Raw genomic sequence first — 25,698 nt, 5'->3', positions numbered from 1 at the left:
TCCTTATGTTAATAGTGGGCTATAATGAAAACTAATACAGCAGGCACACACTTTATTGATCTGTTTATTGGGACAGTGTACAACATGCTTCTTCCTGAAGAGAACTAATAAAGAGTTTAGTATTATTAATTGCAGTTGCAGTGAACTAAGCAGAGGGAGCACCGGTGTGTTTGAAGTGAAGAGGTTTAAATCGTACCTTAACCTGGGTGGCTGTGATTGGCTGATCCTGCTCCAATCATTAGCTGCTGCTCCGACCCTTCCGTACATTCACACAGTGTGATTTAGCGCACACATAGCGGAACACGGTAAGTGTCCTGTGAAGCTTTACCCGTGTTTAAAATTAGCAATTTCACAGCTAATTATGCCGCTTGTGACTTAATTAGTTTAATGATAAGCCTGTTAACACTTTATTGTCTCCGGAGAGACACTAAAACGACTTCCGGCTCCAGTGTAGCGAAATTATTCTTGTGAGTGAAATAGCTTTAGCTTACAAGCTAGATGTCTGGATTGAGTAGCTAACGTCAGCTAATGACTAACTAACGAGTTGACGATACAAACAAGGTTTGTGGTTCAAGTAGTTAAATGTCCGACTGTGCCTCAGTCGCTTTTAGATATACATTTGTTTACTCGCAAGTTAATAGAAACTCAGCTAGCGTCTGAAAACTTAAACGTTAGCGAGATTAAATCAAAAACGAGATCTGAGAGTTCAGCTTGATGCTAAATGGCTAGCTAACTTTAGCTAACGGTGTTAGCTTAACAGTTGAGTTAACGGTCAGGCGACTTAAAATGGAGTTTAATATTTGTCAGAGAAGAAGTAACGTTAAACTGTGAGCTCGGCTTTTATCTCTGCCAAGTCAACGTTAGTTAGCGCAGTGTTTGTGCTGCACAGCTCGCCGTACCCTTTTTCCAGGCTAACACCCAGTAACGATAGCTAACGTTTACCAAATGCTGCTAGCTGAATGCTAACGTCTGAGTAGTCGTAATCACGCTACTTTTTCGGTGTCGACTCTGACTTCTCAAACTTCACTTTAAATTTACATTAAAGTTATGTTGACGCATTAATACTGCCGACTGTGGCTGATCATTTTAAATGGTGTTTACGGTCACAGTCTGTTGCATTGGGAAACTAATAGCCACACCCTTCCTCTCGAAACCAGCTACGCTTTAAGTTGTCACGAAAATAAGTTCATAGTTGTTTAACAGTTTAAATCCCAGGATAGCAATACCCGCTTAACGTTGAAAGTCGTGGTTGTACAATTTAAGACTTTTATAAAAGTTTAATCAAATCAGAAGTGTGTTTGTGCTAAGTTAAAACCCATTTGCTCCCTTCTGGCTCTGACACATGATACAAGGTTGAGTTGAGCTGAGGGGGAGTTTGAGTAAGTTGGTCCTGTTAGCCATAAAAATATAAAACAATCCTCCATCTTTTACAACGATTGTTTTAGACAGGCTTGTAGTTTTTACTGTCTGTGTGTTCATCAGCAACAGGTTTCTCAAGGAATACAATTTGTTATGTAACATGTGACAACTCACCTCCTGACTTCATCCAGCACTTAAATTAGCAGCCAGAAGTCTTCCTTTAAAAATATCGTCAGCATTATTACAGTTTGATTGAGCCAGCATTGCACAGCAGATGATTAATTGCCTGTTTTAACAGTATACTTTGGTGTTAATGTTGCTTGTCAGGATGTTTTTCTTACATTTTCTTGTTTATCTGCCTTTATAAACATGTAAGCAAAACTTTGAGTTGTGTAATAAATCAATCTGGTTTCATCCAGACCAGTGACGTGAATCTAAATACTTCAATATTTGTTTTAATTCAGGGCCAGCTTCCTGTCTAAACAGTTTGGTGTAGCCTAGTTTTCTGGCTCCCAACCGACGCTCAGCACCTGCCCGCTGACATCAGTGCACCTGAGGATCTGCCGGCGCCCCCCTCCCCAGATGTAGAGGGAGTTGTCATCTGCAGCAGCCGTGTACACAGTAGGTTAGGCTGTCCTCTCAGCATGAATGTGCTTTCTGTTTCACTGCACAGATTTTGTGCAAAGTACTCTTTTGTGTGAGGCATTGTCCATTTGTAAATTGGGCGAGATGTTTACATTTTAGTACTTGATCAGGAATGTGGGATAAAGTGTTTATTGGCTGTTTGCAACAAGGAGGCACTCTCACTAGAAGGCCAGCAAAAATGTATGAGTAGGTTTGGTGAAGGTTGTCAGCTCAAGTGTTTGATACTTGAAATGTTTGAGCCCAGGCTCATATCTAATCAGGGGAAGGCTTAGGTTTCTTATCTGATGTCACGGCTTTGAGTTTTGTGACACCCACGTAAATTTACATTTTAAACAGTGAGTGGTTTCCGTACACTTTATAGGCATATAGATGCATCAGGCACACATTGGCATCACCCCTAGGTGCGCCCCCCTCGCCCTGGTGATAATCTCAGTGCTGTGGTCATGCATGCATCCTCTGATCTCCATTTTCTGTTTGTATGGTGTACTTGAGTAGAGGAGGGTCATTACAATGGCTCTTTGTAGAGTGCCTCGTGTGCCTGTCTCACACTGTGGGTTTCTGGTGGTGCTTCATACGTCGTAGTTAGAATTGCAAATGCCGGTCGAGTGTGACAGAGTGGTTTTTGTATTGTTTGTCTCAACGTTTGACAAATGTCCCACAGACCTAGGATGATGGGGGATTCAAAGAGGTTTGTAAATTAGATTTTAGTGTGCATCACCCCCTCTTTGACATTTGTACATCAAATGAAGATTACATTTGCATTTCAGAATAGCATTTAGAGCATAAAAAAAACACTACTTTAAAAGTTTTCACCACATGTGCCCATGTACATGTGTGCACGATATTGTTATGTGATTAATTTCTGTCCCAGATATTATGCATGTAATTGTGTTTGTGTTGTTTTTTGCTGCTCAGTTTCTTTGAACTTCATCTTAAAGTTAGAATTTATTTACGATTTTTATATTTTAAGTTCACCTCAAGATAAAAAAAATCTCCTCATTCAGTCAAATCCATCAAAGTACACAGCAAATTAAGCAGATCTACTCAAGTTCTCTCTGAAACAGTCTGACATGTTGCATATGAAACCCACAACAATGAAAGGTTTGATAATCAGAGATAGGGTTGTGACTTTTCCAGCGTTCACAGTCACAAATTTTCAACATTCACAAGACAACAAAGCACGAAAATTAAATTAAGTTGTTGGTGGAAAATGACACCACAGAATAAAAACCTTATATACTATTCAAGGGCTTAATGATGCATCAGTGTTAATGTTAGATTTTTCCACTTTTTATTCACAATATGAATAAAAATCAAAGAAAAAAGGTCCGTCTTCATGTTAAACATTTTCATGCCTGTCACAGTTCCTCTGAGTGTTAATATTTTCTAGGCCACATACGCTGTCTAAACTGTGTCAGCCTGATGGAGTTGATGATGGGTCATTTTCCGTGGCCTTTCTTCTCCATATTGTAATGAGATTAGGTTATTTGCAGCACTGGGACTTTTATCCACTGGCTCTTACACTGACATTTTCAGGATCTATTGCACTTATCCAAGTCCTCGTCTCCACATTACATGTTGTAGGTCAGATGTTGCAAGTTTTTACTAAAAAGGCATTTAATTATTCTCTGATGCCAGTGCTATTGCTGGTTCAAACACTGGTCTGAATCTCTGGAGTTACTGTAAGGAGCATGTCTCTGATTTACTTCAGCTCGTCTTGATTTTATTTTTATTTTTGAGGGCGACGCCCCCGTCGTCATGACAGCTGAAGTCCCATGGTAGTGGGTGGGAAAGAGAGCTCATTTTTTGGCAGAGGAACAGCGTTTTAATGTGCTGATGTCAGTGGTGATTTTTCATTGTTGTAGACACTGTACTGAAAGGGTGTTTACTCTGAAATCAGCTTAATCGATTGCTTCACTACTTCAGTTACTGTACATGGCGAGCAGTGTTGAAGTTTCTGGTTTTGGTTAGCAAAAAAGTCTTTGGCTGCAAACAGAACCAGCGTCAGCTTTATTGGCCAAGTATGTGTACTCCTACAATGATTTTTATGTCTTTCGGTGTACTTTAAGGCTGCAACTACTGATAATGTCCATTATCAATTAATCTACTGATTATTTTCACAATTAATCAATTAGGGCTGCCCTCTAAAAGTTGAAATTTCAAATCATCAGTTGTGAGACCGCTCAGTCGAATGAGATTCTTCAAGTCGAGCAGTAGTTTGTTGGGTTTTTATTTTCGTCAGTGAGCAGTGTACTTCTGGGTACATTTTGGTCCCCAGTAGTAGCTGCAGAAATAGCACTCCCCACTTTCACGCTGCTCTCTGGGGTCCTTAAACTACGTCATGTCGTCCTGTCCACTCGGTGAAGATGTCTGCAACAGCTACAGGCAGCTGCAGATCCAGACCCAGGGTGAGTCTGAGTGAAATGAAGGCAGCGATCCAGAGGACGAGAGGCTTTGCCCAGTCAGGCTCTGAGATGTTATCCTCTGCTTTCTGCTAAGAAGTGGTGATTTTACAGCTCACATCAACTTAATACGATACAGTCTCTGGCTTTGGTTTGATATCTAGTATCGGCAAAAAATGTTGATGCTCACTTGTGCTGAACCGCTGAAAATCTGGCAGTTCAATAAAGTGTTGCACGATAGTCTACATGAGGAAAAAAGGAACAAATAGGCGGATATTCCTATTGAACAGCCGAAGCTGATTAGAAAATTCTGAGTTGGGCACAGTCCTATAGTTAATCGTTTAGTCTGTCAAGAGGATTGACTGACTAGCGATTCATTTTCTTACCATGGACTTATCAATTAACCGAAGAATTTTTGCAGCTCTAATGTAATTAGACATAGTGCCAAGAACACTTTACAGGAAGATAGAAAAACACATACAGCTAAAAACAAGGACAAGCAGAACAACTACTGATACAAATAAATAAGTGTAGATAGAAGTGTGTTTATATATAGATTTATATGAAAAGCAACAGTTACTTGAAAAGAGAATAGATTTCCATGAGTTGTTTTTTGTGTTGTTGACGGTCTAAAAATGCTGTTAGGACGATTCAAATACTTTTGTAATATATAAATTCTTGGTGTGGCACAAATTAATTTCAGTTAGGTTATTGAAATTAGTCTTAATGATAGTTTCCTTTGGACAGGATAATTTGGAAAAGCTTGTTTGGATTCAGCTGAGCTGGCTGTTTACCTGTTGCTATAAAAGACACAAAGATCCTCTGTCTCACTTTATCATCCTGTCCTTTCACAGACCCTTGTGCTGTCCAGTGAAGTTGCCCACCATGCGTGAGTACAAGCTCGTGGTGCTGGGATCAGGAGGCGTGGGAAAATCAGCACTGGTGAGTGATGGCTGGTGCAGCACAGACGACTGAGTCAATATCTTTATTACATTTTTGTAGTAAAACAGTATTATTGACATAACTATAATGCAACTTATAATAAGTTAGGATGCTTTCAAAGAGAAAGAAATCTATATTGTATAAAAGTGTGGATGGATTCTCAGCGCTACATTAACCGCATTGTGGTACAAGGCTTTATTCTTCTGGTAATGTATTCTGGGATGTAGTATTTCAAAAGGCCACAATAAATAAAAGGGACTAGGAGGCATAAAGAACGGCTGAGTCATGGGCTGTGCCGCCTGTGGAATATAAATTATCCTTGTTAAGAAATTAAACTGGCTTCTAGTCAGAGATGAACGTGGATGATGAATCATAATATTTGAAATGTGTTTTTATATTTTTGGTGAATAGAACTGGATGAAGTAATTCAAACAGTGTACCAGTGTTTGATTAATACTGATGCCTTCCTTTGCTTCATTTGTCCATTTCAGACAGTCCAATTTGTGCAAGGCATTTTTGTGGAGAAGTACGACCCCACAATAGAAGACTCCTACAGAAAGGTGAGTTCAGAAACACACGTCAGACATTTCACTTGACCTCAGTGCAGCTCAGCGACTGGCTGTTCAAATGCCTCCACTTGTCTTATAAAAAATATTTGTTTTTCTCCAACAGCAAGTCGAGGTCGACGGGCAGCAATGTATGCTTGAAATCCTGGACACGGCCGGAACAGTAAGTCAAGTCAGACGCTGACATCAGATGCATGAGTCCTTCAAGATAAATGTAAACAGGCTGCTGACGGCTTCTCGTCTCTGTTATTGATCTGTAGGAACAGTTCACGGCTATGAGGGACCTGTACATGAAGAATGGCCAAGGTTTTGCTTTGGTGTACTCCATCACAGCGCAGTCGACATTTAACGACCTACAGGACCTCCGGGAACAGATCCTGCGAGTAAAAGACACAGAGGACGTGAGTGTTACCCTCTTTTAAAACATTATCATTTTTATTTTCATGTGTCTTTTCTCATTTCACACTTACTGATGTTCTAATCAATGACGTAAGTAATTTTTAACAGGAATTTTTAATATGGTGACATGATAGTATCACCTTGAAGTACTGTTGCTACTCTTAGGGGCTCTGACACCAGCCTGATGGTTGGATGGTGGTCAACGTTGGGCCATCTGTAAGCATCTCGCGCCCTAGTTTTTGCGGTGTGTCCTGTACCACTGGCACTAGTCAGTCCTTGTCTGCATTTTTGGCTGATTCAGTATGTCGACTCAGCGTCAGAGACGGTGGAGCCCGTTGGTGAATGAAATCACTCTGATTAGCAGTTCAGCTCAGTGCACAAGAAGAGAAACAGAAGTGAGCAGAGCAAACAAGTGGCGGAAGTCAAGCAGTCCTGAGATAAGATTATTTTTTTGCCATTGAACTCTTTAACAGAAATGCTCTGTAATAGTTAATGCTATTGTTCGCTAGCGCACAGTAAATATCTGTTGTTCTTTCAACATCAGGTTGTGTTGTTAATGTCCTAACCGCCTAACTAGCGTCATGAAGCCATCCCCTGGTTCTTCTGCTTTCCCTTTTTTAATGACGAATACAAACTCCCGCCACCTGCTACTATGGAGACTTGTTGCCTCTCACACAGGCACAGAACATATGTGGTAGTTAGCCATTTGCTATAGACTTTGTGATGTGTTCAAGTGCAACTTCTTGGCCGAGACACAGCCAATGTGAGACAACAGAACAGTCTGACTTTGTTGCCACCAGGTCTTTTGTGTCGGTTTGGAGTGTCTTTGCCTTGAAATACTACTGCTTTAATTTGCAATTGATTTTTTTAAAGTGTATTAGTTAAATATAAAGAAATAAAGATTAACCAGTAAGAATTTACATCAGTTATACTTTTTGTATGATTTTGCACATTGTTGCGGTCCTGTGTAAACTGCGTTTATCTTCAGTATTATTTTTATTATTTTCTGTTTGGATTAATCTGTAGACTTTTTTGATTAATTGTTTGGTCGATATAAAATCAGAAAGAAACCGTTAAAAAATAAATATTCATCGTAATTCTTCCAGCAAGATAAGGTCATAATATGATGGGCTGCCACAAATAAATCAGTGTGGGAAACACTGAGATTGAGATATTTGTTTATAATTCCTTTACTGTCCTTTCTTTTTAAAAAAGAAACTATACAAAAATAAAACAAATATGGAACTTAAACGAGATAATATAGAAGTGAAAAAATAAAGAGGAACAAAGGAACTCTTTCCTTCACTTAATTTAATTTTTTCCACTTACTCTTGTAAATCTGTAAGGCACCTCCTCAGAGTGTGGAGCGTTTCTCCTATGTGTGTGGAGCGTTTCTCCTATGTGTGTGGAGCGTTTCTCCTCTGAGCGTGGAGCCTTTCTCCTCTGAGCGTGGAGCCTTTCTCCTCTGAGCGTGGAGCCTTCTCCTCTGAGCGTGGAGCCTTTCTCCTCTGAGCGTGGAGCCTTTCTCCTCAGTGATGACCTTTAGTTGGTGTCTTCTGTATAATCTGCCTGTGTCACCTCTGAGGCTCATCACTCCCTCATTAGACTGGGCTCTGTGGGAGAGAGGGCAGAGCGAGCGGGGGGGGGGGGGGGGGCAGGAACTTAGTGACAGGGTGGAAATGTCAGAGCTGTTGCTGGATGCTATCTGCCACTTTCAGTCTAGGTCTCTTCATCTCCAGATTTAGAGAGAGGATGTGCAGCATGCTGAGTGTGTGCTTTATTTATTCATAGCAGGTTGCTTGATTGGTCGTGTGTCTTCATTAAAGGCTCACTCAACATTTCCCCTGTGCATCTACTGTATATAAGATCATGAAACAAGTGAATCATTCATATGTGCCTGTGTAAAAATGAAAATGCTGTGCGATGTAAGGTTTTGCTTTGCAGCTTAAACCTTTAACATTTCTGTTGATCAATCAGGTTCCAATGATCCTGGTGGGAAACAAATGTGACCTGGAGGACGAGCGTGTGGTTGGCAAGGAGCAGGGTCAGAATCTGGCCCGTCAGTGGAACAACTGTGCCTTTTTAGAGACTTCAGCTAAATCAAAGATCAACGTTAATGAGGTCAGTATTATTACTCTACTAAAACTATATTACAGTACTTACTATGTATGACATCTGTTAATCCCTTGGTCTATAATAATAAAAATGCCACATCAAAGTATCCCAAAGTCCAAGGTGACAAATCTCTTTTTCTTGTTCAACCATCAATCCTAAACCTGCAGATACTGAGTTTACTTTAATATAAGACGAGGAAAAATCAAAATATTAACATTTGAGACGTTAACGATTAGAGGTCGACTGATTTATTCGTTTGGCAGAATAATCGGCGCCGACAGGATGTTTTTACAAACTATCATTATCTGTGGCCGGTCACAACACAGCTTCCACCTGTCACTCAGAAACATACATCACTGGCCAGAGCTGTAGAAGGGAGGGTTGTGTTAAATGATCAGTGGGTGCAACTCCAGAGAAAGCAGATTCCTGCTGCTGTGTGAGTTTGTCCTAGTGTATTGTTACTCACTTTAACATGCATTTACGTGACTTTTTGGACTGGATTGCAATAGCTATAGGGCTATAGTGGAAGTCTGTGAGTTCATGACTGAATGAAAGCCACCACTTCCTGTTTCAGACTAAAAGCCCTTATTTCAAATGAAAGCTCTCTGGGGATTTGATGTAGTCAAGTATTTTGAGTGAAATAACTCCACTGTGAAGTATCGTGTTACAAATTACCTTTGAATCATTTCAGCCCTGTCAATTATCAATTAGAAAATACTCTAAAATAATTGAAATGCATATTTAAAAAACAAGTAACCAAAAAAGGGCCCATCTCTAAACACCATTTTACATGGAGGCTCCTTACATAAAGTCGTGATAATGTCATTGTGTACCTGAGAATCTCAGGTTGACTTTAAGAGAAATTATGAGCTCAAAAAGTAAAAGTCACGCCCACCTAGATTTTTTTTACGGTTACTTGTTATGTTGATGTTCAGTTCCAGATTGATATATTTATTTAGGTATTTATTACTTTGACTTAGATATTCAGTTCAATTATCCTGTTTCTAATAAAGTCAAAGATTGTTCATTTCCTAAACTGTCAATTTTTTCTGCATGTGTGAATATTGGTCAATTAATCAGCTATCAGCTTTTCCCTGTTCCTAACTATAGTTATTATATTTGCCTTTAAAAAATCCACTATCAGTCAACTCTGCTAAAAACAGGGACTGTGGTCCTTTTTTTGGTCTTTAAAAATGACTCAAAATTATTTATCAATGGCGGATGTGAAGTTAACATCACGCCGTGTTAATTGTTTCGTACGCGGTTGCCATCTTGAAATTATACTTTGTATTACCTGTGCCTGCTGCATTGGTCAAGCAACAGCATTTGGACAAACCACTCATGATAAACAACATAGATCCATATGATTTGGCAGCCCAGAGCTGGACTACAGACCCTGATGCACTACCTCCTCGTTTGACTGAATGCACACACTTTGCTAAAAGAGATAACAGAGCAAGTACCTCAAACATGGAGCGTCAATCCCACACAGCGTCACATACCTTCACATTCTCTATAATCAATTAATATAATTTGACAGTAATATCCACCCACCCCCTGCATCCCCTTTAATATCTGCACCACATTTAGTATTTCATATTTACAGTTGTATATATATTTTTTGTTGTATATATTGTAATTTTGATATTTATTATGTCAAGTACTGGAGGGGACAGCACAGTATTAGGCTGCACAATGTAGAGATACTGCATGCTGAGTATGTGACAAATTAAAAAAATAAAAAAAAAATAGTTGCAGACACATTTTCAGGTGATTAATTGATCCATCAATCAAATAATTGTAACAGTGTTATGGCCTACTCATGCATTTCTGCTTGAACAGTGTCAGTAAAATTACATCAAATTTGTACTTTTTCAAGGTATGTATTGTCAAGAAATATCCCATTGACTTTGTTGTTTACTCAGAGCTGCCAGCCCTTCACATTTCCTTTTAATATCGTCTACTTCCATTTTATGAGAAAATGGCTAAAATGGCATCCGTGACTTTTAAAATATTACATCTGTGATCACTAAAGCAATATTGAGACCATCGATCTTTCTCATGTTGTAGATTTTCTATGATCTGGTGAGACAGATCAACAGAAAAACGCCGATGGAAAAGAAGAAGACAAAAAAGAAGTCGAGTTGCACACTGCTCTAAAATGCCCTCCCACAGCAGCTCCAGGCCAGGTGAGTGGGTGTTGAGTCTAAATTTATTCCAGACATGAGCAGGGCTGCTAACTGAGCTCTGGATTGTCACTTTAGAGGTATAATGCAGTAATCAAAGTAATTTCATTAACAGGGACCTGTAATGTTTTTCTGTATTTTAGAGGGGGAGGTGCACAGAGTATTTCAGACAGAGGGTGAATACAGGTGTTCCAGCACAGACAGTATGAGGAAAATAAAGTGTTTTTATTTTTTTAACATTAAATTAAACCCATGAGCATAATATGTCCTCTTTAATTTTAATGGTATGCAAACATGTGTTGCAGTAACAGGATAAACTCAGCAAATGAGGTTGAAGCATCACTGATGTGTTGTTACATTATGACTCATAAAGCATCTCTGTGGGTTAAAGATTAAACCCTTTGTATTACCCCTTTGCCTCGTATTGCCATCAGTTACACCACCCTCTTTTTTTAAATGAACTGATAAAAGGAAGGTTTTTTTTGTAATGAAAACCTGGATTTAATGTCGAGTGTCAGCCAAACCTGAAACCTAAATGTGTGAAGACTCATATCAGGGCGTCACCTTTTCATTTTGATCAAAGATGATTTAAAATGTTTTATGCATGTGTATCAAGTTCTAAGTCTTTCATGAATGTTGGGGCTCCACCTGCTGTTTGAGCATTGTACTTCAATGTGACAGGGTTGCTGCATGTTGCTGTTTGTTTCTACAAATACTTTACCATAGTAGACGCTACCATTTCCATGCCTTTCGTGTGTGTTTTCCTTGGTTTGTAAATGTAAATCATTGGTTTACAGTCCTCACTCTGATATCAGCTCCTAGAGACTGACTCTTAACAAAGCATGCTCATGTGTTTATAGATTTTTAGAATTTTTGGTAATCCATCACAGGAATCATTATGTCTCCTTTTATTGATGTTTAAAGTACTGTTCCGCAGGATGTGTATTACCTGGGGATCTTATGTGATTTGTTATGACTGCAGAGGTTGTCTGTGATCTTAATCATGTGCAAATATGCCATGTCTGTGATTTGAAGTAAAAAATTCCACCGCAATTTATCTACCTCACTTTTGCCGAACACAGAGGTCATGTGAAAATTTTAGTCCCATGCGAATCGGCATCTGTGTGACTTGGGCTCATATTTAGGTTTGTCATTTTCTCCACACCTCTTTTCTGCTTCTTTACCGTTCAAGAGTTACAGAGGCTGCACTGGCAATTATAAAAGTTTTGACAGCATTTTGGGTGCAGGAGGCTCATGTCATTACACAGCATGGAGTCCCATTCGCAGAAAGTCTTGAAAGGCGATGAAATGGATGACAGTTGACAATGTGTGGCAGAAGCATTTCTGTTTGTTTAACCCACATTTAAAAGAAAAAAAGGAGGTTAACGTTGTACATCACTGCTTGTGGTGCCTTGTGGTGTTGCTGTGTGGTGTAGAGAGGAGTTAGAAATGACTCGGCACATCTTGGTCTGGGAACAGTGTCAGTAAATTCAAGTAAAATACAGACTTCACATCCTGTGCAAAAACGCTGCACAAAACACAGACATGGGGGATTTATTTGAGAAGTCATCATGACAGTATTCAGTGTGATTCTCAACCATGGTTCAAGGCTCACTATTTTAAAAGTCTATCTTCAACAATAGTCAGGTGCCTATACTATCATTTCTTCTGTTCATACTGGGCATTTAAAGAAGCCCTTCCTAATGTGCTTATAGTGGAAGTGATGGGGAACAGAATCCACACTCCTTGTGGTTATCTTCCAAACTTTCAGTCTTGTAGCACAAAAATCCCCCTTTTGGTTACCATGCCTCCTCTGCAGCTCAGCAACAAGCACCCAAACACTGTCCATGTAAACAGAAAGAGGGACTTTTGTACTAAAATGTCTCTAACTTTGGAAGATATCCACTTGATTTGTCTAACTCAGGCGGCTTATGCATTAAAGCTTCAGATAAACTTTGCATAAGCACAGAACAAAGACTGCTGATTTTGTCCCCATCACATTTTAGGTGCATTAGAAAGGGACATTTTAATGGTTAGTCAGAATGGGAGGAATGAAGCTAGCAAATCTTGCTTTAGTGTTTATACGGGACTTGATACTATTGTTTTAAGATAGACAAAAGGTGAACCTTTCCTTTTAATTTGTATTACGGGAATAAACATGCAGATATCTGTATGTAATACTGGTCGTCCACTTTTAAAAATCCATGCTCTCGTACCCTTCTTTATGACCTGAGAGAACATGATATGTTCAGTGAGTTTGTCCGTACTACTGTAGCCTCTGAAGTCCTAAAACCAGTTCACTCTCTAAGCAGCAGTCTAAAACTTCAGGCCTGGTGTCCAGATCCAGCCCATAAACAGGTCCCCCATGCTTTGAGTATTTCTCGTTACATCTGGCATACATCGGTTTTTCCCCACCCTTTTATTTTAGAGCAATAATTTTCCAGCAAGGCTGCAACATTGGGGCATAAAAATTGTCTTTTTATTTCACATTTAACATTTAGTAAGCTGAAACAAAAACACTTGGACCAGCAGCTGTCTGATTTACTGTGGCACACTTGGCACTAAAACCTCTCTGTCTAAACCTGAAAAATGGACTATCTAATGCAAGGCTGGCTTTAAAAGAGGTGGACAATGGGCTTGCCGTGGTAGGTGGTGTTACTGGTGTTACACAGATTCGGGCGTGCACCAATTACATTACTTGCCCGCTGCCCTAATCATTGTGACACCAGCCGAGTCGCAGCAGTGACAGAAGTCGGATTTCGCTTATCACATAAGGAGAGTAAGTAACGTTAGAGTTGGCTGACAACAGGGGGGGAGAATTTGATGTCAAAGTGTAAAGCAAAAGCGCAAATAAGGGTGTTAGTTTTGATGAGCAGTCATCAGTAATGTGGATAAAACGACTAAGTGAGCAAAGATAAATAATGGAGCAGCTAGAACAGTCTGGTAGTTTCAGGAAATGACATTACTGTAATGCAGCTTTTAAAATGAGGAAAAGACGACTCTTACGATATCATGATACAGCGGGGGGTTGTTCCAGCACTAAATTAGTAAATACTAATACAATAAAATAGACATCAATAAAATACAATAAAACCGGGGCGTTGGTAGCATAGTGGATAGTGCCGGCGCCCCATGTACAGAGGCGATGCCTCGCTGCAGCAGTCGCAGGTTCGACTCTGGCTTGCGACCATTTCTGCATGTCAGCCCCCCCTCTCTCTCTCACCCCCTTTCACTCTGTCCTATACAATAAAGGCAAAAAAGCCCAAAAAATAATCTTTAAAAAAAAGAATACAATAAAACCCTAACTATCCGACTATTAATCCTTCATTTAGTCAGCAAGGTCCCACTGAGATACAGGATCTCTTGTGTCAGGGAGTCCTGGTCAGGACAGCAGTTCAATCAGTTACAACAGTAAAAACAACAACAACAAGACTGTCACGTATTAGAACACATACAACACATTAATCAACACAAAGGAAAACAGTAAGAGAAAAAGGGGTACACAGGCTAAACCAATGACGTGCAGACACAATCCACCTAGGCTAAAGTATTTGTAATCAAATCACAGGTCCCCTGCTGTGCTCTTTTTACCATCTTTTCATAAGAAACCTTTAAAATCAACCAGTCTTTGTCTTTGTGCAGCACTTTGCATCTAGCTCTTTGACTGGCTGTTTTTTATATAATAGTGTCTTTTAGCAGATACATGATTCTCTGTTTCCTGCCCAAGGACGACAGAAGAAAATTGGCTCATAGCTAACTCTGGTGCAGCTAAGAAGCTGTGCACTGTGTCTGTTAGACAAATAAAATAAAGACTGCATGGAGCAGCAACATGTTTCCTTCAAGGCAGCTTTTCAAAGACCTTTAAAAACGTTCATGTCCTTCATGATGTTGAGTATGTACTGACATTATTTTCTTCTTGCTTGCAGAAACGTGTAATGATTAACTGTTTCCCAGTGGATCGTGCCAGCATTCCAAGTCCTCTCCAGAGCATTTTGAAAAAGGCCGACAGAGATACTTCACCACTCACAAAATGGCAGGAGATGGCACATACTCTCAAAGATACTCTTCTCTGCTTTTTACTGGCAAAGAAATCCACCTTTTTTGTATTGTCAGCCTGATGACAACTTTTTGTTCTTTGTTTTTTTTTCTTCTTCGAGGTGTCTTTCTTTTGGAATTATCAGTGTAAAAGAAGAGACCGTGGGTTTAAATCCATATATGGGAACTAAAATGTTTTATTAAAGTAACATCAATCTTTTGGCATATTGTGACAATACGTTTGCAAAAGAAACCATGTGAAATGTTGGCCTTCTCATACATTTCTGCACTAACAGTGTCAACAAAGATGCATCATTGTCCATAAGTTACTCACTCCTACTTACAAGGATGTGTATTGATAACATCTTTTCCTAAGTGACTTTGTTTTTTATCGAGAGCTGCAAGCCTTCCATATTTCCCATAATATATTCTACTTCCATTTTTGCATAATAAAGCTAAGGAAATTAGTATTTTATAGACTGATGGGGGAAAATGGTGCGTTCTGATTTGTGTCTTGAGGCTGAAAATATATTGTACTAAACCAACTCTAATATTGCTGTCACAGATGATTTTCCAGCTTTTATGAATGATTAAATTTTAGTACATTTTCATTATTTTTGTCTTGATGTTTTGTCTTATTGTGTGTTTTTGTCATCGTTTGATGAATAGAAATCTACAAATGTGCAGTTTTTGATTTGGAGCTGAAGCTAAAGTATGGCCAACCACTTTAATGGTTTTATAAATCATGTGTTTTCTCCACAGCACACAGCAGCTGAAGTTAGTAAAGTATTGCTCAGGACTCACAGCAGTACGAGAATCGATACCTCCAGGAGAGCCTCGACAAGCTGAAGTGTAACTGTAGTGTTTTCCTGTTGACAGAAATGACAGCCTAATCCCCAATTCACCAGAGTTTTAGCTGAGGAGTTGACCCAGCCGACCTGCAGTAGTGGAGGTTGGAGCCAAGAGAGGAAGGAGCAGAGAAAGAGGAAGGAGCAGAGGTGGAGGCAGCAAAAGCAGAATAGAAACTGTGATCAGATGTTGGGCTTGAGGCAAGTGAAGGCAGAAGAGGCTCACTCAGCTGATCCACCTCAGACTGATGGTGAGACACAAAGGCCTCTTTAAGATGACACAACTCTTCACTGCAGATTAACCTCGTGATGACGTGACTGGATGTATAAAGTTTTAAACCACAGCACTCCAGTGCACGTGATGCCTTTCTGATTCTGGGCCTTCAACTAAGCAGTGATGGAAAGTAACCAAGTACATTCACTCAAGTACAGTTTTAAGGTGCTAGTATTTAAAGGGACAGTTCACCCCAAATTTAAAAAAAAGTTTTTCCTCTTACCTGTAGCACTATTTATCAGTCTAGATTGTTTTGGTGTGAGGTGCAGAGTGTTGGGAGACATTGTAGAGATGTCTGCCTTCTCTCCAATATGATGGAACTAGATGTCACTCAGCTTGTGGAGCTCAAAGCGCCAAAAAACTACATTTTAAAAACTCAACAGCAATGTCTCTTTGCAGAAATCATGACCTGGTTACTCAAGATAATCCACAGACCTTGTTGTGAGCAGTTTCATGTAGGAACTATTTTCTTTTTTCTGAATTACACTTGCCAACATTATCACTGCAGAAGGAAGCATACATCTACTGCTAGCTCACCCAGCACCACTGACCTAGCTAACATTACAGCTCAGACAGGGAGGACATCATTAATGTTTACATGCCATGTGGTGATGAGAACAGGCCTCTTGTCCCTGAGTAGATGCACACTTCCTTCTGCACAGTGATACAGTTGACAGATGTAGTTCGGTAGAAAGAAAATAGTTCCTAGATAGAACTAGATGGTAGACTGATAAATAGCTCTACAGGTAAGAGGAGAAATATGTATTTTTGATTTTGCAGTCAATTGTTTCTTTAAGTAAAGTTTATACAGGACCTCTCTAGATCAAAGTCACATTGCTTAAGGTGAGTATTTCCTTTTTGTACTTCTTAACATCATTTGTTTTACTCCACTTTTTACTAGTAACTTTACAGATTTAAATTTTTTACATTAAAAAAAACTCAGTGGTTAGAGCAGGCTCCCATGTGCGAAGGCATTGTCCTTGCCAATGGCCGTGGCCATTCGACTGCATCCCACAGCCCTTTGCGGCATGTCATCCCTTCTCTCTCTGCCCCTTTCACTCTTAAGTCTGTCCTGTCTAATAAAGGCAAAAAGCCAATAAAAATCTTAACAAAATGTACACAAAAACTTGCATATGACACATTTATAAAATACAAACTACTGTTGGGATTAATCAGTAGTTTGTGCACCTTAGGAAAAAAACTGTATAATTGGGGCTCTTGTATAAGATGTAGCAGTTAAATCATATCCCCTTTTAACTTCTCAGATGGTTTCATTTAAACACTTTTACGGCCTAAAGAGGTTAAATTATTCAATATTTTAAGATTAAAATATGAAAACAAAATTGTGTTACAGAACACTGTATTTCTAAATCTCTCTTACACATTTACTGTATCTTGTGAGCCAACATATGTTGGGAACCATGTGACTGAACTTAAGGAAAACTAGCTCCACCTTAAGCAGCTGCAACAGCTAAACACTACCTACACATTCAAACTGATGTTGCAGTATCTAATAATGTCATATGTAATATCACAGTCACAGAGGCCATTTTTCTGCAGAATGAGTACTTTTACTTTCAAATACATGTTACTGATAATACTCCTCATCAATAATCTTTTTACATTTACTCAGACAGGGTTGGATGATTAATGATTGTGCAGAACTTTTCCTTGTAGTATTTTTTATGAGTTGTTGTACTTTTTAAGTTAAAGGGTGTGAGTACTTGCTCCATCACTGGCTACAACAAGATGACTTCTGATTGTGAATTAAAGGGACCCGTGTCAGCGTGCTGCGTGAGTGGAGCTCGTGCTACCTGTGCAGGAGCATGATCGATAATAACCTTTAAGTAACCAGCTGCAGAGAATTCTTCTTTCTAAAGGCATCAGACCACACCTGCAGCTTTTTAATGGTCGCAATTAAAATCCTCTTTCTGTGTATTATCAGGGCTGATTGATGAGCGGCGGTGCCTCCCCATCTCCCTCACCTACCCTGGCCCTCCTCCCTGCCCCCTTTCCCCTCCCTCTCTCCCACACGCGCATACAGACCGACAGGCTACGCGACCCCCTCCCCCCCTTCCATCATTTTCCCATCTCTTACTCACTCTCTTCCCTACAACAAACATGGCCGCGAAATCTGATGGTGCACCCGTCTCTCTACGAAACGAAATCCCACCCGAGTGTCCCTCCAGGTCGGACCCGCGGCCTCCCCAGCACCGTCCCGCCGAGCAGCGCTACTCCCTCCCGGACTGCTGCTGGACGCTGTGCGCCCTTTTGGTGTTCTTCTCGGACGGGGCCTCAGACCTGTGGCTGGCCGCGGACTACTATCTAAGGAGTGAATATTGGTGCTTTGCACTGACTCTGGTCTTTGTGATAGTCCCGTCCGTGGTCGTGCAAGTGCTGAGCTTCCGATGGTTCGCCTACGATTTCTCGGAGACCGTCGAGAGCGGCACGGCTGCGGCCGCCGTGGTGGCGGCGTCGGGAGCGGAGGAGAGCGACTTCAGCACCAAGGACAGCGGCGAGCGGGGCGCTGGCCGCTCTGCCGCGGCCGGGGTGCTGCCAGGGCCGGGCACCGGGGGTGGAGCCCGGGGCTGCTGCAGAGCCTTCATGTGGCTCTTCCAGGCCATCATTCACATCTTTCAGCTGGCACAGGTCTGGAGGTAAGACTGATCATAAGGAGATCAGAGAGGTGGGGAAACTACACATTCTGCCTTTGTGTGTGTGTGTGTGTGTGTGTGTGTGTGTGTGTGTGTGTGTGTGTGTGTGTGTGTGCACGCACATGCACATGCACATGCATCCTCCAAAGCCCAGCATCACTCCCTGTAGCTAAACGCTTATGAAACGTAATCATTCAGGGAGGAGTGTGCCCAAAATGCCAGAATGTCTTTTTGTATTGTTTGACGTTTCTCTCCAGCTTGGAAAGGGAGAATTTGACTCCACCCACCCCACCCCCCAACCCCCTGACGCGCTTTTAGGTCAATCATCTCCCGGGAAAATCATCAACCCATCCACACCAATCGCCTTATATAGAAAAATAAAAAAAAAATCCCTTTGTCTTTAGGGGTTTGGGCAAGAAGCAGCCTGACTGCTGAGGAAAATGAATAGTCTTAAATGTCATGAGAGTTGCTTCCTATTTGCAGTGATGTGTGTACCCGCCTCCCTTTCACTGTTTATTGTATTTTCAGTTCTTAGCTTGAGGCTGCTGCTCTTATGTTTGCAAAAATCCATACTCTCAAATCTCCCAGCAGTTTTTAGATTCAGTGTGTTCCTCTCAGCTGAGCCCAAACATGTTTAATTACCAGGCACGCACTGAGACTAAAAACAAACCAGTGTACACTTTACTCTCACATGGATGGTAGTAGGTCTGTAGGTCAGCTACTCAGTCAGTGATGGTGAGGCAGTGCTCAAGCTTAGAGTGCTCTGATAGGTTTTGACAGGCTTGAAGTGTTGCCAGCCAGGAGGAGGCCTCCAGCTGAACTGTGGTGGGAGGAGGGTTAGACCATACGCGTTGATACTCAAATACAAGTTGTGTTTTATGGACATACTGGGACGTTATGGGACAAATTATATGTAACGATGAAATCCTGTGCAAATCAAGTGCTTGATTCATCTGCAGGCCTTCATGATCTCCCTGTCTGTGTCTTTCCTTGTGGTCTCTCTCTTCCTGCCTCTTTAGACAGCCCTATGGGTAATATATATTGATTCCTTATTTCCTCCTGGAGACTTCTATAATGTGTGTGTGTGTGTGTGAGAGAGAGAGTGTGTCCAGGAGCACATTAAAACATTGTGGCGGCACAGAATTACCGGTAATGCCATTAAAGCTGTTGTGTGTGCTCCGTTCATTGCCGCTGCTCTCAGACCAGCGTGTCTGCACATTAAGAGGATTACCGCTGTGTGTTTTACCCTCAGCTGTTAACTCAGGAATGATCCGTCACTGATACACTGTTAGTCAGGTGAACCAGGATCAATTTGGGCCGGCTACCAGAATTAAATGTCAGCGCGCGAGAGATGGGATGTAGGGTTGTGTTACAGAGGGAGTGTGTGCGATGAAACTCTGTCTTTGTGTGTGTGTGTGTGTGTCCTCCTGTGAGTCTTTGACCCTCATTACTGCACATATGCTCTATTTTCTCAGTGTGTTACATCCCAAGGCACACTTTGTGTAGCAGGAAGCAGAACAAAAAAGGGTTACACAAACTCCCATGTGGTTCACTGGGCTTGTTGACATAGGGCTCCTCTGACCCTTCTCCCCAAGGCAATTACTGACACATTTATAGCTCCAGTCTTTGTGGAAACCACTGATATTTTTCAAACAGTGAGGTGCTGCGTGATGATAAAGTTAATGGTTTACCCATTGTGTATTTGCACGGTACAATTAGGTGTCACGTGTCAAACACATTTGTGCAGGAATATGTTTGCACAGTGAACCCGTGTGTCTACAACACAACGTGTGTTGGTTATACAAGGTCATTACAGAACAAGCTAAGATAGGGGTGGGACAACGTGTCAGCAGAGCTCAGGAGTTCAACAAGGGATTTATAGTGAGCTCTTTTCCTCCTCTAACCTTCAATCTGAGGACGAGATTGAGAGCATTTATTTGGATGTCTTCTCTCATATTTGCTGTTCTCCGCAGCCCCCTTTGACTGATTTTATTTGAAGAGAGATTGCAGACATGCTCTACATTCACCCCCTCCGATGCCTGTTAAAACCACAGAGCTGCTTAGTTCAGTTTCAGTCTAGTCTAAATCCCAGTGGAGCAAGCAACCAGCTTTTTGGCAAGAACTACTGACAGCTCCCGGAGTTTGGAATAATGAGTTATGACTTCTGAGAGTCTGCGTTTGATGTCCAAAAGTTTTTGAAGCGCAGTATTTAGAACTAAAATTCTCTTCAATCCCACTTTTTCCGCACTAAACTTGATGCACTGATGAATATGTCTGTCTCTGATACACAGGTATGTCCACGCCCTGTATTTGGGCGTGCAGAGCCGCTGGCACAGGGACCCCGAGAGGCGTCACTACTATTGGCGCATGATGTTTGAGAGCGCTGATATCAGCATGCTGCGCCTGCTTGAGTCCTTCCTGAAGAGCGCCCCTCAGCTCGTGCTGCAGCTCAGCATCATGATCCAGGCCATTGAGGTGCTGCCCCTTCAGGGTGAGTGTCCCAAAATGACCAATCACCACATCAGTCAATCACAAGTCTACGGCCCACGCTGTGCATGATGAGTCACTTGTGCTCGCCTCAGTCAGGCCCCCACAGAGCAGGGGAATGTATATTCTTGCCGTGCTAAATGGTAAGACACCCCAGAGGCAACTCCATCCTGTCTAACTTCTCTTGCTCAGTCTCTCTCTCTGCTCTGTCTCCTCAGGGCTTTCAGCTTCTGCCTCACTGATATCCCTCGCCTGGATGGTCGCCTCCTATCAGAAAGTCCTGAGGGACTCCCGAGATGATAAGCTACCCATGACGTACAAGGCCGTCATAGTTCAAATTCTCTGGCACCTGTTCACCATCGGTGCACGCACTCTGGCCTTCGCTCTGTTTGCCTCAGTGTTCCAGCTTTACTTTGGCATCTTCATCGTAGCCCACTGGTGCATCATGACATTTTGGATAATTCAAGGCGAGACGGACTTCTGCATGTCCAAATGGGAGGAGATCATCTACAACATGATGGTGGGCATTGTGTATGTTTTCTGCTGGTTCAGTGTGCGAGAGGGGCACACCCGCTGCAGGATGCTCATCTACAGCCTGACTGTGTTCATTGAGAATGTGGCACTCACCACTGCCTGGTACCTGTACCGTGGCCCTCGTACCTCAGACTTCTACGCCGTCATCATGGTGTGCGTGGTGGCCAGCAGCTACGCTCTGGGCACCTTCTTCATGTTTGTGTATTACTGTCTGCTGCACCCTGACGGCCCTGTCTCAGGGTGGGGTTATATAGCGGAGAAGGAGGTGCCTGTGGAGTCGCTGGCCTCCCCGGCTACCAGCCTCCCCCCTGACCTGGTGAGCAGTCCCCCCAGAACCCTTCAGAGAACTAAAGGGTCAGAAAGAGAGCAGGGGTCTGGGGTAGATGGAGACGTGTTTCAGGTACGACCACCTCGGGGAGCTCAGGCCCCAGTGCCCAACCTCACACCCAGGACAGAGGGGCCTGTCATCCGAATAGACCTGCCCAGGAAGAAGTACCCTGCCTGGGACGCTCACTTCATCGACCGCCGGCTGCGTAAAACCATCCTGGTGCTCGAAAGCGCCGCACCGGTCACGCCAAGGATTCAATACCGCTGTCTGGGCACACCCAAAGAAGTGATGGAGTACGAGACGACCGTGTGATGTGCTGAAGATGCTGTGACTCAGCTCGCTGCCGTGTGGACACCCTGCCTGAAATAAAACGGCAGGTGGATGACTCTCTCTGAGCAGTCTGTTTCAGCTCCACGCCCACTTGATTGCTCTCTGTACTGTCAGGCAGTGGAGACAACCAGGCGCAACCAGGGACGGAGTGTGGTGTCTCTATTTTTTACAAAGGCAAAGTGCTGTGATGTTGTCTAATGGTGGTGCATATTTCGGTTTCTGTATCATTTCTCAGGTCAGGGCGTGGTACAGGAAAAGGTCGACGTTAGCAGCAAAGCTCTGGTGAAGTTAGAGAGAAGCACAGGTAGGCAGAGAAATGGAGGTGATTATCAATCAGAGGCAGAGAGTCCTCCTCAGTGAAGGTGCTTCAGCACATCCTCTCAAGGCGGTCGACAACAGAGACGAGCCTTCAACATGCATGATTATTTATGGCAGCTACAACTAAAACACCACTGAACAGGATGTAGAGGAGTGAGAAGCATTTAAAGACGGTGAACTCACACTGTAATTTTAAACACAATCTACAATAAAATACAACACAGGCACTGATGGTCATCATCATAATTTTCCATAGCTACTCACTCATGTTGAAGGAGTCTCTGAGACGCTGCTTCGTATCTGAAGGGCAGTTCAAAAGCAACATTTGAGTTGAATGTAAAAAAACTGTTGAAAATGTGATTATTTGTGAAAAGGCTTTGAGCATTTTCATGCTGTTAGTGGGATTTACAACATTCCTGTGGTACAATATTTGTTTTTTGAGGTAAGCTAGAACAAAAAAAAAGAGATTTGTGTGTGTTTACAAGCAATCTGTTGTTTCTGGGACATGCCATCACTATTATTCTAATAAGATGCACCTTCATTCAGAATGTGTACGTACTGAACAATAGCTACGTTATGATTTACATTTACAGGATGTATTCTACTGATAGGACTCTCAACAGTTGTATTTTCATACTGCATCCATCTCACACAGCAAAGGAAAACAGGACATTAATTTCCATGTAAATTAAAGTGTATAATGAAGAGGACGTTACAGAGGGACAGCACTGTCTGTAATTGTACTGTATCCATACTTTGTTGTCTGAATAATGTAGGGGAAAAAAATAGCTGCAGACTCCAGACTCAGAATAGCTTTGATATTATTGATGGTACAGGCATGTGGTACTTGTGGTAACACTTCATTTTACAGGTCTGTCGTTTCCTGACAATTTCCTAAAAACTATCCAAGAAAGAATTTTTCAATTTGGTTGATTTTTAGGAAAAATAGAGACAAAGTTTCAGGTATTGATCTCTAGAGGAATTTAGTTGAAAAGACCTATTTAAACTGCCAGATAATGTATTCATCTTCAACTCATTATTGGAAACTTAAATTTGTTTTGTTTGTTTCATGCGACTCTAAACCATGATCATATGATATGGAGCACAAACATAGCACACAACAATAATAGCAAGCTGACGGCAACACGGCCTTCAGTAACTTTTGGCTTATGTGATTTAATAACAAAATGAATTTAAACATGGATATGCAATTGAAATAACAGTTGTCATTACAGAGGTTACAGATCCTCTGGTTTCCATACAGCCCTTTATATCTTCCAGCGACTTCTGGTGTTGTACACTATAAAATTACAAGTAGCCTGCCTTTCCTTTTGTTTTCATGCAACAGATACTTTTCCAGTTTAAGCTCTTGTTTAAATTCAACATGAATATGACATGAAGTCATACTTCTGAGCTCACTTTATCACTTTTTCATGAACTGATCTTTCAGCCTCTGACAGACAGTTTCAACCAGTTCACGTTGTCACTGTTTTTGTGTGAACCAGAGGTGAGACAAACTGCAAGCAGAGCAAACAGGTGTACATTATTCCACTGAGTTTAGTCTTTCTTGCCTCCCCCAGTAGCCAATAATTCTCTTTTTAACTTTGAGACAGTCCATAGGATCCATACTAAAAATGTACATACGGACAAAAGCTGATAATGGCGCACACCAAAAAATATTCAACAATATCCACAATCAGGCTTCCACCTCACCATCTACGTCACCAATTTCCTGTCTTCAAAATGTTCTGAAGCAAAGTTTCTCCCATCAAGACTGTTTTTATAGATCACTACTTTTGCGTGGAAAGTGGCGTACACCCTTTTCAAGCCTTGTTTTGTGTGTATGCTATGTTTATAAATGAGACCCCTGGTATCTTCCCAGCTCCCCATAGACCTTATTATTGCAGGTTAAACATTTTACTTGTAGGGTATACTTAAGAAATTTGAGGTGTAGTTTTTCCAGTATGTCTATTTTTTTTAAATTCACTTGACATGAATGAAACAACCAACTTGTCAAAAAGATCCAGTGTGATATTTACAGGCAAATCAAATTTTCTACATTTACAGAGAGTGGCAAACATTGCAAGAGGAGCCTGCAGATGTAGCTTCTTAATGGCCCTCTTAATTCATCATGACCCCAAGATATTTAAAGCAATGGACAATCTCCACATTTTCTCTATGCGCACAAACTTAAGTTTAAACTTAAATATCAGCTTTTCCACCCAAAACTTTTTTTTAAGATCTATTAACCTTTAAATTTCATTTGTAAATTGCACATATGGGCCATTGCTTTCTGTAACACTTATTTTGTTGTAGACATAACAATTGTATCATCCGCATACATCAGTACAATAAGCTGGATATGACTAACATTAAAACGTTAGAAAAGTAAACAGTTAAAACAACCAAAGAGCTGATAGAGCAATGGCCAGAAAATAAAACACTTAGTTTGTCAAAAAAAAAACAAAGACTGTTAAATATCTAGGCTTTGTTAATTAAAAAGAAATACACAAATCTGACAGAATTGCATTAAAAGTTCCTAAAAAATTCCTTAAAATTCATCAAAATTGCTTAAGTTTTACACAGACTTCCTCCATTTGAGTCTTCACTGTCAGACACAATAAAAAAACATAAAGATATACAGTTACATGTAGAAATATTAGAACACCTACACACAGTGACAAGAACCAACCGATTCATTCATCCTTGTACTCATGAGAGCTTTAAAATCAGACAGAGAGACCAGTTCACGTAGTTTCACTTCTTTAAGTTAGGTTGGAAACCACTGATCTAGGTCACTGAAAACAATGCAGACAACAGTGGCGATTAAATTTCACCCTGTCTTACTCCTGCAGGGCTGGCAAAAAACTCAGATTTAGTACCATTAACAAATGTACATGAGCTATTCTTTGTGTACGATGAGTTACGTACCAACCAAATTAGATGTTTCAGAATACCTACTGAAAGAGTCGAGGTTACATTCGCTTAGCATTAAATTGGAATCGATTATCTGGTTTTAATTTAATTTAATTTAATTTAATTTAATTTAATTTAATTTAATTTAATTTAATGACATCATTAGGAACTGACTGACCTGTAAAATGGAGCGTTACTGTACTTTCTTTTATCAGGGTTGTTTTTCTATAGAGTAGTCACAAGAGGGAAATTTCTGAACCGTGTGTGTGTGTGTGTTTGTGTGTGTTTGCGTGTATGTGTGTGTAAGCTCACATACCAGCATGTGTATGGGTGTATGTGGGAGGAGCGGGGGGGGGGGGG

General features: G+C 41.2%; 2 protein-coding genes across 3 annotated transcripts; both read left to right on the top strand.

The window, feature by feature from the left end:
* Positions 1-219: 219 nt before the first annotated feature.
* Positions 220-15,263, top strand: rap1aa (RAP1A, member of RAS oncogene family a). Of its 2 annotated transcripts, none has more exons than XM_050065026.1 (9): positions 220-305; positions 1,824-1,980; positions 5,261-5,348; positions 5,840-5,908; positions 6,021-6,077; positions 6,175-6,315; positions 8,291-8,434; positions 10,499-10,617; positions 14,541-15,263. In XM_050065026.1, the coding sequence occupies exons 3-8, from the start codon at positions 5,292-5,294 to the stop codon at positions 10,586-10,588; spliced, it is 558 nt and encodes a 185-aa protein (XP_049920983.1). In that variant the 5' UTR covers positions 220-305; positions 1,824-1,980; positions 5,261-5,291; the 3' UTR covers positions 10,589-10,617; positions 14,541-15,263. The 2 variants fall into 2 exon arrangements, with proteins under 2 accessions (XP_049920983.1, XP_049920984.1); XM_050065027.1 differs by having other exon boundaries at positions 1,824-1,984.
* A 2,468-nt stretch (positions 15,264-17,731) lies between these two features.
* xkr7a (XK related 7a) lies at positions 17,732-25,665 on the top strand. Its single transcript, XM_050065978.1, has 3 exons — positions 17,732-18,428; positions 20,717-20,916; positions 21,131-25,665. Exons 1-3 carry the CDS (start codon positions 17,893-17,895, stop codon positions 22,084-22,086), a joined length of 1,692 nt encoding a protein of 563 aa, XP_049921935.1. The 5' UTR covers positions 17,732-17,892; the 3' UTR covers positions 22,087-25,665.
* Positions 25,666-25,698: the final 33 nt, after the last annotated feature.

The sequence above is a fragment of the Epinephelus moara genome, chromosome 16, assembly GCF_006386435.1.
Source record: "Epinephelus moara isolate mb chromosome 16, YSFRI_EMoa_1.0, whole genome shotgun sequence".
In the NCBI taxonomy this organism is placed as follows: domain Eukaryota; kingdom Metazoa; phylum Chordata; class Actinopteri; order Perciformes; family Serranidae; genus Epinephelus; species Epinephelus moara.
This window is presented reverse-complemented; position numbering and strand designations above follow the sequence as displayed.